At 43.2% G+C, this 16,085-nt stretch overlaps 1 protein-coding gene across 1 annotated transcript in view; it reads right to left on the bottom strand.

Annotated features, from left to right (window-relative positions):
• The window catches only part of magi2 (membrane associated guanylate kinase, WW and PDZ domain containing 2), a gene marked incomplete at its 3' end in the record, with an annotated part of 126,866 nt that extends 112,775 nt beyond the window's left edge, over positions 1 to 14,091 (bottom strand). Inside the window, 1 exon segment of the mRNA NM_001173864.1 lies at positions 13,213 to 14,091. Coding sequence (NP_001167335.1) covers positions 13,213 to 13,519 — 307 coding nt within the window.
• Between the last annotated feature and the right edge of the window lie 1,994 nt (positions 14,092 to 16,085).

The raw sequence follows: 16,085 nt of genomic DNA, 5'->3' as shown, positions 1-16,085 counted from the left end.
CATTCCTGCGCCTGTCTCCCGAATCATTGTTACCAACGTGACACAACTCAGAGTATGCTATTCTGTTCTTCTGAAATAGATTACATTTTCTTCATATCATGTTTCTTCAGACCTGTGTAAAATAAATAATGGATTTATTGTGAAAGTGTAGGCTATATTACATGGATTTATTAGACTTTTTAAAATGTAGATGTTCCAAAGGTCTGCATCAGTGTAGAAGCCAGGAGATACTAAATGTGTTTATGTTAATTGACGATCAATTACTATGAGACCGGCAGTTTTTTGCTTGACAATTTTGTGACCTGCCACAGCCCTAGGTATGGGTATGCTTGTAATCGTTCAGGATTTTAAAAAATGGAATGGAGCTAAACACAGGCACAATCCTAGAGGAAAACCTGGTTCAGTTTACATTCCACCAGACATTGGGAGATGAATTCACCATTCAGCAGGAGAAACCTGAGAAATAACCTGAGAAAAAGAAGAAACCCGCACACTGCTCTTGATAGTATCATTGCTCTTCTGCCTAAGGCCTTGAGGCCGATAAATAAAGTTTATTAAAGAGCAGTGATACTATCAAGAGCAGTGTGCAAGTTTCTTATTTTTTCAAATTTTATTCAACTGTTACCATGCGCCTGCAAAAAAAGATAGCTCAGACGTGCGAGTACCTTTAGAATTTTAAATTAGCAGGACAATAACCTAAAACACAAGGCCAAATCTATACTGGAGTTGCTTACCAAGAAGACAGTGCATGTTAACTTAAATATACTTTAACATCTATGGCAAGACCTGAAAATGGTTCTCTAGCAATGATCAACAACTAATTTGACAGAGCTTGAGGAATTTTGAAAAGAACAATGGGCAAATGTGAAATAAGTCAAGGAGTATGAATACTTTCTGAAAACACTATGTGGCTGGACTACTCTGATCTGGGATTTGTTCAGCTCCATCACACAATCATGACTGCCATTTTGCTTAGCCCTGCCTAGGGTGGCTCAGTCTAAAGTACACTGTGAAAAGCCCAAAGTACAAAGAACGAATTCAGCTGGAGTATCCAATGCTGTACTTTGAAGGGAGGCATGAGGAGAAGAGCATCTTGTTGATTATGGGGGTTAGAGAAAATCCCAGAGCTCCTGGTCGTAAGATTCTGGGAACCCATGTCGTCCTGTAAAGGGCTCTTCAGTCAGTCTGAGGGTCTGCCGCTGTTGCTATCTCGGCTCTGTAATGTCTCATTTGCATTCGTCGACACGCAGCCAGTAAGAGGCCTGAGAGCGTGGTGCTGGCCAGCATTAAGATTCCAGAAAGCCAACTGTTCTTCGGTCGCCACAGTGGGCAAATATTAAAACACCTGGGTATTGTCTGGACGCCAGGCCAGACACAGGGCCCAGAAAGAGCAGAGAACCTGACGCCAGAGTAGGTTGAAATTCTGCTGTTGATATTCTTTATGGGGGGCACAGTTTGGTACTACATTTTATTAGTAGTATCCTTTTGTAAAAAAGAACTTCACTGCTCTCATTCATTGAGTACATTTACATACACACTAATAATTCAATATTATGGCAGAATGCCAAGTATGGCATTAGACACGTAAACACCTCACTCTGCTTATCTATATATGTTTTGTTTTTTACCTCCTTTTTTGCCCAATTTCAATTATGATGTTGTCTAATCGCTGCAAATCCCCAACGGGTTGGGGAGAGAAGAAGGTCAAGTCATGCGTCCTCCGAAACACGACCCACCAAACCACACTCCTTAACACCCACCTGCTTAATCCGGAAGCCAGCTGCACCAATGTGTCAGAGGAAACACAGTTCAACTGACGACCGAAGTCAACCTGCAGGCGCCCGAGTCACTATAGCTTGATGAGCCAAACCCTCCCCTAAACCGAACAACGCTGGGCCAAATGTGCGCCGCCCTATGGGATTCCCGGTCACGGCCAGTTGTCTGGGATCAAACCCCGGTCTGTAGTGACGCCTCAAGGACTGCGATGCAGTGCTATGAAACACTGAGCCGCTCGGGAGGCCCTCACTCTGCTTATCTTAATCAGTGTAAGGTCATAATCGAAGTAAGCATATGCCGATTAAAACACCTGGTTTTCTGAGCAATCTTTCAAATGATTAGGACATGTAAACAGCTTAATCAGCATTCCAGTGATGTATTTGAACTACACATGTGCCAGCACCGTGTAGCGCAAGCTTCCCTCTTATGCACGAGTGAAGTGAGTTTGTAAAAACTGAAAGCATGCATCTTAAAAATAGTTTCACAATACAAACTTTATATGTCCGAACTCAGAATGAAATAGTCTTCACTAAAATAACATGGTCACTGTGGTAGAACATTTAAATGTTTTAAACAAACTATTATATTAACCTGACTATCCACAATAATCACATTATTGTGTGCATGTTACCATGCTCATTGTGTCCTTACCTGGGACTGACTTTGGCATTCATGCTATGACAGACTATCTATTTGAGGTGTCCGGCATTGGCCTGATACACTGTTTTAGTGCTCAATGTGTGTGCTGCCTGCCTGTATACACACACCCACAGACACAGACACACAAACTTTAACACGGCCCTGGCACAAACCCTGAGAAAGCCATCTACACTCCCTGCCCCCCCTCCTATCATCATCATCATCATTACAACACTGAGCTGTATCAAACTGCACACACACACACAATCTCTCCATGGCTGATGTTTATGCCGTCTATCAACTTTACTTCAGCCAGAAACCTAAGCTGGTGGCTAATGTTCCTTTTAAAAGAGCACGGTAATTCAAATGTCCAGGCCCATTACCTGGGAGCGATTTAAAGGTGACCTGAGTTCATCTTCCAGTGGATAAACACCAATGAGGACAAAATATGAAATGCTGCTGAATGAAAAGTGACACTCTGGTCTGGGGTAGTTAGTCAGTAGTGGCTATTAGTGGCATCTCACATCTCTGACCCATGCTGAAGGGGAGAGTCAATGACTGTCTTTCCTAAGGCGGCTAGCGCTCACTGTTGCATAAAGATAGTGTCCATCATGAACGGGAGCGTTTGGGTCAGTAACTGTATTGCCAGTCCCTAATAATGCAAACAACCAGTCAGATTATGACTCTCAACCACCACTCCAGAATGACACACACAATACATCTCTCAACCCAACCTAATGAGGACCAGCCCTGGTGAGCACACTTTAGTATGTTGTTTATTCTAAAATACACAATGATTGATTGTGATATTTCAGTAAATTATTCCATTAGAAGCGAATGCACTGCTTCAGGACAAAGCAATGTGGTTATACATCAAGGTCGCGACAAGAAGAAATGGAAAATGCAAAAGCTATTGGCCTTACCATCTATGCTGACTGAAAAAGAGGGAGAAAAAGAGAGGGACTCTCTATATGACTGACATCTGGCAAAATTCTCTCCCAATATCCCAAAATCATTATGTGAACCAACCATTTTGTGAGATTATGCCGTTGGTACAGCGCATTCGGGAAAGTATTCAGACCCCGTGACTTTTTCCACATTTTGTTACGTTACAGGCTTATTCTAAAATTGATTAAATAAAAATAGTTCCTCATCAATCTACACACAACACTTCATAACGACAAAGCAAAAACAGTTTTTTATAAATGTTTACAAATGTATAAAAAAAATCTATAACAGAAATACCTTATTTACATAAATATGCACACCCAATTCTATGAGACTCGAAATTGAGCTCAGGTGCATCCTTTTCCATTGATCATCCTTGAGATGTTTCTACAACTTGATTGGAGTCTACCTGTGGAAAATTCAATTGATTGGACATGATTTGGAAAGGCACACACCTCTCTATATAAGATCGCATAGTTGACAGTGCATGTCAGAGCAAAAACCAAGCCATGAGGTCAAAGAAATTCTCCGTAGAGCTCCAAGACAGGATTGTGTCGAGGCACAGATCTGGGGAAGGGTACCAAAACATTTCTGCAGCATTGAAGGTCCCCAAGAACACAGTGGCTTCCATCATTCTTAAATGGAAGAAGTTTGAGCAATCAGGGGAGAAGGGCCTTGGTCAGGGAGATGACCAAGAACCTGATGGTTCTAGAGTTCTAGAGCTCTAGAGTTCCTCTGTGGAGAACTTTCCAGAAGGACAACCATCTCTGCAGCACTCCACCAATCAGGCCTTTATGGTAGAGTGGCCAGACGGAAGCCACTCCTCAGTAAAATGCAAGACAGCCAACTTGGAGTTTGCCAAAACGCACCTAAAGGACTCTCAGACCATGAGAAACAAGATGCCCTGGTCTGATGAAACCAAGATTGAACTCTTTGGCCTGAATGCCAAGCGTCACGTCTGGAGGAAACATGGCACTCTCCCTACGGTGAAGCATGGTGGTGGCAGCATCATGCTGTGGGGATGTTTTTCAGCGGCAGGGACTGGGAGACTAGTCAGGATCGAGGGAAAGATAAACGGAGCACAGAGAGTGTACAGAGAGATCCTTGATGAAAAACTGCTCCAGAGCACTCAGGATCTCAGACTGGGGCGAAGGTTCACCTTCCAACAGGACAACGACCCTAAGCACACAGCCAAGACAACGCAGGAGTGGCTTCGGGACAAGTCTCTGAATGTCTTTGAGTAGCCCAGCCAGAGCTCAGACTTGAACCCGATCGAACATCTCTGGAGAGCCCTGAAAATAGCTGTGCAGCAATGCTCCCCATACAACCTGACAGAGCTTGAGAGGATCTGCAGAGAAGAATTGGAGAAACTCCCCAAATACAGGTGAGCCAAGCTTGTAGCATCATACCCAAGAAGACTCGAGGCTGTAATCACTGCCAAAGGTGCTTCAACAAAGTACTGAGTAAAGGGTCTGAATACTTATGTAAATGTGATATTTCAGTTGTTGTTGTAATACATTTTAGATCAAGGCTGTAACCTAAAAAGAAATGTCTAAAAACCTGTTTTTGCTTTGTCAACATGGGGCATTGTGTGTGGATTGATGAACAACGATTTAATCCATTTTAGAATAAGGCTGTAACGTAACAAAATGTGGGGGAAAATGAAGGCGTCTGAATACTTTTTGAATGCACTGTATATCCTATTCCTGTGTGACCTTTTCCCCTCTCCCTACCTCTATCCCTCCCTCCTCTGTCTCTTATTGCTCATTAAACAGTGACATTGTGACCTATGTTGTCACTGTTACACGTAATTCCCCAGGTACTGGAGGACTGTGATATCCCAGAAGCCCCAGCTATGCCCCAGTGCCTGACAGAGGCTGCTGATGGACAGGAGTTCATCAGCCAATCATCACACCTATGGTCTTGTAAAAAATAACCAATTCATTCTTACATCAAATAAAGATAGGCATAATTTATTTCTATGGAGGATGCTTTGTGAAATGTTTCTTTGTTCAATTTCAGTGACTAAGAATAAAACCAGTCCCATATAGGAGCAGCTCCAGCAAATCCACACACACTGTATTTCAAGCCATCAGTCACCGTCAAATCTTCACACAGAAGCTATAACCATGAGCCAATCCCCACTCAGATGCTCCAGCCATCATCCATTCCTAAAGTAGAAGCTGTAGCTGTCAGCCTATCCTAACATACTATAAGCCTCCTTTCCCTTATGTTTTCTATTCCAAGGCAATGCTGGAGAGTGAGAGCGGCACCAATTTAATTATGGTGGGACTAATGAGAGCACTAGGGACTACAATGTGTTTTAGACATTACAGATTTACTGTAATACCACCACCACGCAACACACACACACACACACACACACACACTGGGGAGAGTACGGAAAGTAGCTTCCTTGCCTAAATTAATTATTGAGCACTAGGAGTAGGGTTGGGATCGACTTCACGCTCGTTTGTTTTCCAGTTGTTCTGTGCATCCCTCTCTCCCCCCTCACCGCTCCCACACACACACACACACACCATTGCATGTGAGACTGTGTTGTTCTTAACTGAGAAGTTTAGATGATGTCTCCTGAGAGCTAGATGATAAGGGAAGGCCTGTGATGTAGGCTAGCTGTGTAAGGTTAGGTGAGCCAACAGTGAGGGCTGAGCAGCTGCCTACGGCTCTGATGGCAGACGGTAAAAGAAGCAGAAAAAATAAGCAAAAACAGGAAGTGATGTCATGAAAACACATTGTAACAAAATAAAGCAAAAAGACCAGGATATTTAAAGAATAGTATTTTGTGTGATTTTGTGTGTTCCGGTGTCCATGGTGATTGTAGTAGGCTACAGAAGACTGGCTGTCGTGCTCCAGGAGAAGAACATATCCCACGCATTCAGCGATTATTATTACTTTGCCTTCTCCTCGTTGAGACGGCAACCACTTATTTTCCTGAACAACTGGTTGCTAGCGTGCAATTTATTCTCTCAGAACCACCAAGATGAAAGCAAATAGGAGGGGGAAGTGTGTGTGTGGGGGGGGGTAGAAGAAAAGAAAGAGAGATTGAAAAAGAATGAGAGAGATACATAGAGAAAATCATTAATGAGGAAAGGTTGAGCAGAGTGGGATGCTTCGGGCATGGTGAAACACAAACTAATTGTCATGCTCTAGCATTGCGACAGCAGCAGCTCACTTTTTAGTTTCTGACAGGCTCACGTGTCCCTCTGTTGCACGGATGCTGGTGATTAGTTTTAGTGGCCTGCTGGTGGTAGACTGAACGAGGATGTGACAAACATGCTATTTGTAGAGGATTAGTTTGACATACTGGGCCCATCACTTGCTGCTAGGAACACAACACAAGCCCTATCAAATGTGTAAAGCGTTCCAAAATCCTGATGCCAAGAAGCACATAACTGTACTGGGCCTGCAGGAACTTTTCACATCATGTTGACTGATGTACATATCTAGGCTACTAAGCTCTACTTCTCCGATGTCAATATTGCCTGGAGTTCTCTGTGCCACTGCTGACATATTTTGGGAGAGTGACTAGCGCAGCTCTCTGCTCTCTCTCTCCAACTAAAGCAGGAGCCAGATGTTTCTGCCTAACCAGGGGGCCTCTCAGCTTGTGTTCCCTCTCGAGTTTTCTGGCAAGCGACCGACCCACACAAATCTCATTCCGATGACAAAGCAGGGCCTGTCAAGAGGAGGACTCTATCGAGACTGGAGAGCCACTTCCCAGATATGAGTTGTGCATTAGCGCGATTAACCCACGCCCACCATCTCCATTGCATACCATTACAGGGCGCAGGATTGGATCCACTCGGGCCTCCCAAGTGGCGCAGTGGTCTAAGGCACTGCATCGCAGTGCTAGATGTGCCACTGGAGATTCTGGGTTTTGAGTCCAGGCTCTGTCGTAGCTGGCCGCGACCGGGAGACCCATGGGACGGCGCACAATTGGCCCAGCGTCGTCTGGGTTAGGGGAAGGTTTGAACGGCAGGGATGTCCTTGTCCCATCGCGCACTAGCAACTCTTGTGGCGGGCCGGCCGCAGTGCACAATGACATGGTCGCCAGGTGTATGGTGTTTCCTCTGACACATTGGTGTGGCTGGCTTCCGGGTTAAGTGGGCATTGTGTCAAGAAGCATTGCGGCTTGGTTGAGTTTTGTTTCGGAGGACGCACGGCTCTCGGCATTCGCCTCTCCCGAGTCCGTACGGGAGTTGCAGCGATGAGACAAGACTGTAACTACCAATTGGATACCACGAAATTGGGGAGAAAAAAGGGTAAAAAAAAGATAATACAAATAAGGATTGGATCCACTCACGTTCCTCTATATTGGTGTAATCAGCAGGTAATGTGAAATATGGTTACGTGTGTGAAAGACAGAGGGCTGTGACAGCCAGGCTGCTCCACTGCCTTCAGCACACTCATTAGAGGGACCCACAGTAGACAGACACAGCATGCACACCATTACATAGATTCTCTATTGAATAATAGCACACATCACAGGAGGTTGGTAGCACCTTAATTGGGGAGAACAGGCTCCTGGTAATGGCTGGAGCGGAATCAGTGGAATGGTATCAAATACATCAAACACATGGGATGTTTTTCAAAATGCATACTACCGTGCATTTTCTGAGCACGCAAAATTGTAGCACGTCAAGGGTCAAATTATGTGAAATGTAGCATGGAGGGCACTTCTTGAATCCATTTGTACATATTTTGAAGCATACATCGACGCAAGCTTCAATGGAAAGTATGCAAAGAAATATGATGCAACCACGTAAAAAAAAGAATGCAACATTTCTTGAAGTCAATGGCAGCCATTATTCTAGTTGAAGTGAGAGAAAATACACTCCGACTTCGGAATGAAATGTTGCCTATTCACATCTCATATGTTGCCTGACTACAATATTTTATCTTGATACGTTAATAAATAAATGCCGTGTTAATATTGACATGTTTATCTGCCTACGTACTGTAGATCGTAGGCCCATAATTAGTCAATAGGGCTAACTGGCTAGATACTACTGTTAGCTAGCCACAAAGAATTGTTAGCTAGCATACCCACAAATAATTGACATCTATCTTGCATAATATTAGTTTTAGGTCATAGTTTTTGGTCACTATCTGGTTAGCTACATTATTACGATTCACATATAGCTAGCTGATAGTTATGAAGTAAAACGGTTGCTTTGTGTACAGTGGCAAAGAAAAGGTATGTGAACCCTTTGGAATTACCTGTATTTCTGCATAAATTGGTCATAAAATTTGATCTGATCTTCATCTAGGTCACAACAATAAAACAAACACAGTCTGCTTAAACTAATAACACCAAACAATTTTACATTTTCATGTCTTTATTGAACACACCGTCTAAACATTCACAGTGCAGGGTGGGAAAAGTATGTGAACCCTTGGATTTAATAACTGGTTGACCCTCCTTTGGCAGCAATATCCTCAACCAAACGTTTTCTGTAGTTGCGGATCAGACCTGCACAACGGTCAGGAGGAATTTTGGACCATTCCTCTTTACAAAACTGTTTCAGTTCAGCAATATTCTTGGGATGCCTGGTGTGAACTGCTCTCTTGAGGTCATGCCATAGCATCTCAATCGGGTTGAGGTCAGGACTCTGACTGGGCCACTCCAGAAGGCGTATTTTCTTCTGTTGAAGCCATTCTGTTGTTGATTTACTTCTGTTTTGGGTCGTTGTCCTGTTGCATCACCCAACTTCTGTTGAGCTTCAATTGGCAGACAGATAGCCTAACATTATCCTGCTATGTCTTGATAAACTTGGGAATTCATTTTTCCGTCGATGATAGCAAAGCAGCACCACACCATGATGCTCCCTCTACCACACTTTACAGTTGGGATGAGGTTTTGATGTTGGTGTGCTGTGCCTTTTTCTCCACACATAGTGTTGTGTGTTCCTTCCAAACAACTCAACTGTAGTTTCATCTGTCCACAGAATATTTTGCCAATAGCACTGTGGAACATCCAGGTGCACTTTTGCAAACTTCAGACGTTCAACAATGTTTTTGTTTGTACAGCAGTGGCTTCTTCCGTGGTGTCCTCCCATGAACACCATTCTTGTTTAGTGTTTTACGTATCGTAGACTCGTCAACAGAGATGTTAGCATGTTCCATCAGGACTACCTGGCCTGATGACTCCTTGCTGTCCCCAGTCCACCTGGCCGTGCTGCTGCTCCAGTTTCAACTGTTCTGCCTGTGGCTATGAAACCTGACCTGTTCACTGGACGTGCTACCTGTCCCAGACTTGCTGTTTTCAACTCTCTAGAGACAGCAGAAGCGGTAGAGATACTCTGAATGATCGGCTATGAAAAGCCAACTGACATTTACTCCTGATGTGCTGACCTGTTGCACCCTCGACAACCACTGTGATTATTATTATTTGACCCTGCTGGTCATCTATGAACATTTGAACATCTTGGCCATGTTCTGTTATAATCTCCACCAGGCACAGCCAGAAGAGGACTGGCCACCCCTCAGAGCCTGGTTTCTCTATTGGTTTCTTCCTAGGTTCTGGCCTTTCTATGGAGTATTGCCTAGCCACCGTGCTTCTACACTTGCATTGCTTGCTGTTTGGGGTTTTAGGCTGGGTTTCTGTATAGCACTTTGTTAAGAAGGGCTTTATAAATACATTTGATTTGATGATTTGATTTGATTCCAGAGATTTCAGTAAGTCTTTAGCTGACACTCTAGGATTCTTCTTAACCTCATTGAGCATTCTGCGCTGTGCTCTTGCAGTCATCTTTGCAGGACGGCCACTCCTAGGGAGAGTAGCAACAGTGCTGAACTTTCTCTATTTGTAGACAATTTGTCTTACCGTGGACTGATCTTAGGTCTTAGGTCTTCTGAGATCTCTTTTGTTCGAGGCATGGTTCACATCAGGCAATGCTTCTTGTGAATAGCAAACTCAAATGTTGTGAGTGTTTTTTATAGGGCAGGGCAGCTCTAACCAACATCTCCAATCTTGTCTCATTGATTGGACTCCAGGTTAGCTGACTCCTGACTCCAATTAGCTTTTGGACAAGTCATTAGCCTAGGGGTTCACATACTTTTTCCAACCTACACTGTGAATGTTTAAATGATGTATTCAATATAGACAGGAAAAATACAATAATTTGCGTGTTATTAGTTTAAGCACACTGTGTTTGTCTATTGTTGTGACTTAGATGAAGATCAGATCAAATTTGATGGCCAATTTATGCAGAAATCCAGGTGAAAGGGTTGACATAATTTTTCTTGCCACTGTATATCTTTATTGCCATTGTCCTGGAAGATGGTTCAAAGAATAGGTAAGTCCATTTGTTAATAGGGCTACCTGGCTAGCTAGCCACGAAAAATGTACATCTACCTTGCATCACATTAGTTTTAGGTCATTTTTGTCTAACTAGCTTGAGAGCTAGATTATTACAATTAACATATCTAGCTGATAATTATGAAGTAAAATGTTTGCTTTGTGTATCTCTTGTTTTGTCTATTGCTGCTATTGTCCTGGCTAGAAGGTTCAGTGGTGGGGAGGTGAAGCCTGAGATTATACAGTAGGGGGAGTGTGAGTCCTTCTCAAATGTAATGTTTTATGCGTTCTTCACACTCTTGTCCTCACAAGAACGTTCTCAAGAGAAAGTTGTCGGAGAATGCACTTGGAGCATGAGAGTGTGGAGCACGGTAGTATGCATATTTAGAAACACCCATGGTTTCCATGTGTTTGATGCCATTCCATTCGCTCCTTTCCAGCCATTATTATGAGCCAGTCCTCCCCTCAGCAGCCTCCACTGGCACACATGCCACCTAACATAGGTTCTAGCCTTTGGCTCTCTGTGCATTTTTACATAACAAAGTGGGTTACATGTGTGTGAGGGATGCCTTATGGCAGCTCATTGGTGTAGATGATGCATTAAATAGTAGAAGCAGGCTGAGCCCTTCTTTAGCGCCATGACTACAACTTCCATGGAGACTCCCCCAGTCCTCTCACAATGCCTCCTTAGTCACAGTCCTCCACATGATGCACCACAAGGCCTAACAAGGCCTGTCTTCACCCATGCTCTACCAATGTTTTCCAGCACTGCTTTGTCCTACTACAGTAGCTACTTTAACCAACATGTAGGCAGGTTCCTTAGGTTTCAACCCTTCTCAAACAGCCTAATTCATACTCAGAGGTGTTCCCACACAAAAGTGATTCATACCACACTCCCAACTCCTCCTCCTCCTAGCTCTTCCTCTCAGCTGTCAGCAGATAAAAGAAGTCCACCAGCTCCAGGTTCCAGGGGAGAGAGAGTAGAGGATCCTGGGAACAGCAGCAGTAGAACATCTAGTGCACCAATCTCTGTCAGCTCCCTCTGCTCTCCCCTCTCCCACCAACCATTAGTGCTATGCCACAACTTCCTGGTAACAGCTGATCCTCCAGGCCCATCGCCACCACACCACCCTGTACCCCACCGCCCCCTATCAGCGTGGAGGCAGTAACACTCACTGCCTCAATAATGCAAGAGGTGTGAATTAAACATGAGCTTACCGTGCAGGAAACACTGTGTGCGCATATGTGTGCATCTACGTGCGCAAAGTCAAAACACACAGGCGCACGGCGCGAGTGTACACACACACACATACTATTATAGCATATAATTACATATACATATCATACAAAAAGCTGTTTATTATGAGGGTTTTGACCTTTAAGGCAGCAAGTACATTTCTAAGGAAGAGCCTCCACAAGATAGTTCAAGCCCTCACTGTGACCCGTCATATGTATGACTGTTACAATTCACGGACTGGTAAAGAGTTAACTCAGGTCGTTGTTGTTGCTGCTGGTGATGGATGAATTTGAAGTAGAAGGTGATGAGGAATATTGCCATCACTACAAGCTTAAGAACAATAACAGCATAGTGTGGGAGTTGAGCCTAGATCCAAAGGCTGAGCTGATTCCTTCTCCCTCCCATGCCCTTTATTAATCATCCTTGGTTAGTGAGCGTGGTGCGAGGAGCTCTAAGTCGTGCAGTGGACACACACACACACACACACACACACACACTCACACACACTCACTCTCCCAAACATAGCTGATCTTCAGGGCGACTGGCCTGGAGGCCTAAGACTCAGATGCTACTGCAACCTTTCCAGTCTCAGATGTTGTTTAGATATTCCAGTTCAAATATGCAACAACAAGCGAGTCATCCCCTTCCACTGTACCAGATAAACAGACAGCCAACCTTCCAGCCTGGCTGACCCGTGAGGCCCTACTCCTCAGAATGCATACAGACTGCAGAAACCAGGGATCCAATAGGATCATAAGAAAGGAACTCATGAAACCAGCATATAGCCCTTAAGAGGCAGAGGTGAGGTAAGGACCATGTCCGTGGAGGGTGTTAAATGACAGACACATCACTGTTTGAGGTCATGTCATATCAATGGCAGATGTGCATCTGTCAAATTACTTGCCATGCCACTCACATCACAACCAGCAATATGAGTGGCATTGGCATTTATCAATAACACAATACAGAGGGGATTTCTCTGAGGGCATAAGAACATTAAATCAGACTTGACCAACGCCCAAAGCCGAATGGGGTATGTGATGAGCCCCAGCAAGTGATGGACACTGACTCCTCCACATGATTCTTGTGTAGTCATTCAACAAAGACACTACAACACATTCAACAAAGGGCACTACACTTCACATTGTGTTATTGCAGGGTAGCTAGAATAAGCTGTTTAATATCCTTGCACTATAAGTATGCACATTCATTCTCTGAGTCAAGCGAGGCCAATTTTGTTTCTCAAATACTTGATGTAAAATGGCACAAAAGTTAGAGGAAAACGAGGGCGCACCTGGTTTGACAGTCTTCAAACGAATGGGCTCCCGAAAGTGGCGAATGACTGCATGCGTGTCGCGGTTTGTAAGTCCACTGATGGGGGTTCCGTTGATCTCCAACAAAACGTCCCCAAAATACGGCATTCTCCCGACGTGGCACACCATTACATCCAACTTCATCTGGCCCAAGTAAGGGAACTCTCCGTGTTCGGCACCCCCCAACACCTCCACCACATTTCCGAATTCTCCGAGGCTTCCCCATGACACGGCACACTCCTGCACTTTGCTGGACCAATGTTTCTTCTTTTTCAGCGTTCTGGACATATTGTATCCTTTTGATGTTGTCTGTCACTGATCTGAAATTGTCTGTTTGATTTTGCTTTGTTTCACAAGCACTAAAGCAGGAGCAAATATGGTCGAACAAAGATTTCTAATCTCGAGTCATTCCCTGGCTCTGGTCGGAGTTTCATTTCTCTGTTATAATTGATCATTCACTTTAGGGAGCCAGCCTGTCATGGATGAGGTATTCCCGGTAATGTGTAAATAAATGTAATATTGTCCAGGAATAAACCACAGTAATCCTGGAGTAGCACCACTGTCAATAAAAATCAGTACGAGCCATCCAGTAGCTGGCTGTGCTACTGAAAGTATGTCCGTTGAAAAACTCCGAATGTTCTATGTGCGTAAAACAATAAACAAGAAAGCAATACAATGTCTAAATGAATGCATCAATGCGTGTTAGCCTCCTCATCACCCTATCAAATGATGTTTTTTTCTTATTTCCTAAACCTTTGGCTGGAAGTTGTCAAAACAAGGTATCCACTCACCTCACCATACTGCGTGAGAGACAAATCTGCTCGGAGATTTAGAATCGTAAACCGTACAGTGCGTCAACGAGAGTGCCTTTATACCTGTAACTAGACTAACAGATAACGACGACACGAGCCGTTTTCTATCGCATCATTCACTTAATGGTAATTTATTATCGTTCCAGGTCGTAGTTCGGATCCTACGCATTTTGAAGTAGTGACAACCGCGACCCCATCCCTCGCCACAGGTTTAAACACACCTGGCACGGTGGTAGCACCAAGCGAGATGCGCGAATCCCGAAACGCCCAGATGTCACTGCGCGCCGTAGAACTCAACCTTTTCGGCAGGCTCCATCCTTCGGTGTATTGTAGCAGAATGAACACTGAAAAGTCTTGCATACACAGTATAGTGGGTCACTTTTAGCAGGCTTATATAATAGTAGCCTACATAACTCAACTGTATAATAGTGTATAATCTTTGGTCAATACACAATTTGCCATATTGCACCCAAAATAACCACACACAAACATAAAAAAAGAATCCAACGTATTAAAATAAAGGCTATAAACCTGGGGTCTTTACACTTTTGCCTGCCTCCCTGGCAAACAGGTGACCCAGGGACCTCCATCATATCTTAGCAGAATTATTTTCACGCCTTGTCTTACCAGGTGAATGATAATGACAAAATATTTAAAAAAAATTAATAGATTTGGTAAATAGTTTTTCATTATTTTCACCTCCCCACATTATAATTGGAGGTCACACTTTATTTGGATAGTCTGGATTGTCCATCTGTAGTTATACTATCAACAAACTATCTGTTGATAAACAAATGCTTGCTTGCTAAGTTTATAGTTAGGGTTAGGATAAGGGTTAGTAGATAGTTGACATGTTACTGATAGTCTGTAGAGCATCTACAGATGGACTATCCAAATAAAGTGTTACCTAATTGGAAGAAGAAGAGTAAACTCTAACATTGCCTAGAAAGGTAACTTGAGTAGCTGTTTAGCTGGTTAAAGGGAAATACACTCAAATCCATATTTAGGTATTTCTTTCATTAGTCTAGTGTTAATACAGTCCCAAAATGTTTTGCATGTCAGCAGTCAAGATTTAGGACCTTCAAGAAGCAACGTCTGACTTGCCACATCATCATCTGTATCAACAGTGGAAAAATTAGTGGATTTTTCCTTTAAACAAAAGTCAGCCATGTGTTTCAAAAATGTATGTCCAAGTCAAGAAAGCTTACCAGCCAGCGGCACTTCCCGCACTGGTAGCCTATTCTTTTTCAAAGCCGATGTCAGATACCCCAGTGAATATAATTTGCTTCAATGAGTGTTATTTGTATAATCATTCGAAAGAAGATATGCGCCTCTTTTCTACTGTAGTTATGTAATTCAAATATTTATTCTGTTGTTGCGAGCGATATTCGTACAAAATAGAAGGGAAAAAATCCCCCCTGGTTGAATACCCATGCTATAACAGTTTGTATAAACTACGTATAGCCTCTTTATACATCCTTATTATCAAGTGTTACCAATATAGATATATAAACATTTGTGCATGCTTTCTCTCAGTAGCTATTGCATGGAAGAATGATTTGGGTGAAGATGAGTCCTGTGATAGATAACAGGGAACTTTAGAATTCCAAATATAGCCTACACGGTTGCTGTTAAAACGCATTCAAATTGGGAGACCAAATTCCTTATAACCCTATACAAATTGTCTAATATTCTGTACACGTCTCCACAGTGCCACCCTCTGACTATTATATATCACTTCAACCCAGCAGAAGTGGAGGCATGGCATTAAAATTCATTCAATTAAAAATAATTTGTATACAGTAAATTCTGTTTAATCTGAGACTTTATTGCCCTTATTCCGTCTTCTCTGTGATACACAGATATTTTACAAACTGACAGGGATAGTCCAATTCAACAGAAATAAATCAAATTGCTGGCATTACAATGTATCCCGAACTCACCTATTAATTGCCGAGAATAGTATAAAAAAATCCACTCACCCAGATATCTATCAATTTACCCTCTGCAATGCAGACTATGCTGTGTGGCATGTTCCAAAT

This window comes from Salmo salar, chromosome ssa22 (assembly GCF_905237065.1).
Source record: "Salmo salar chromosome ssa22, Ssal_v3.1, whole genome shotgun sequence".
Lineage (NCBI taxonomy): Eukaryota > Metazoa > Chordata > Actinopteri > Salmoniformes > Salmonidae > Salmo > Salmo salar.
This window is presented reverse-complemented; position numbering and strand designations above follow the sequence as displayed.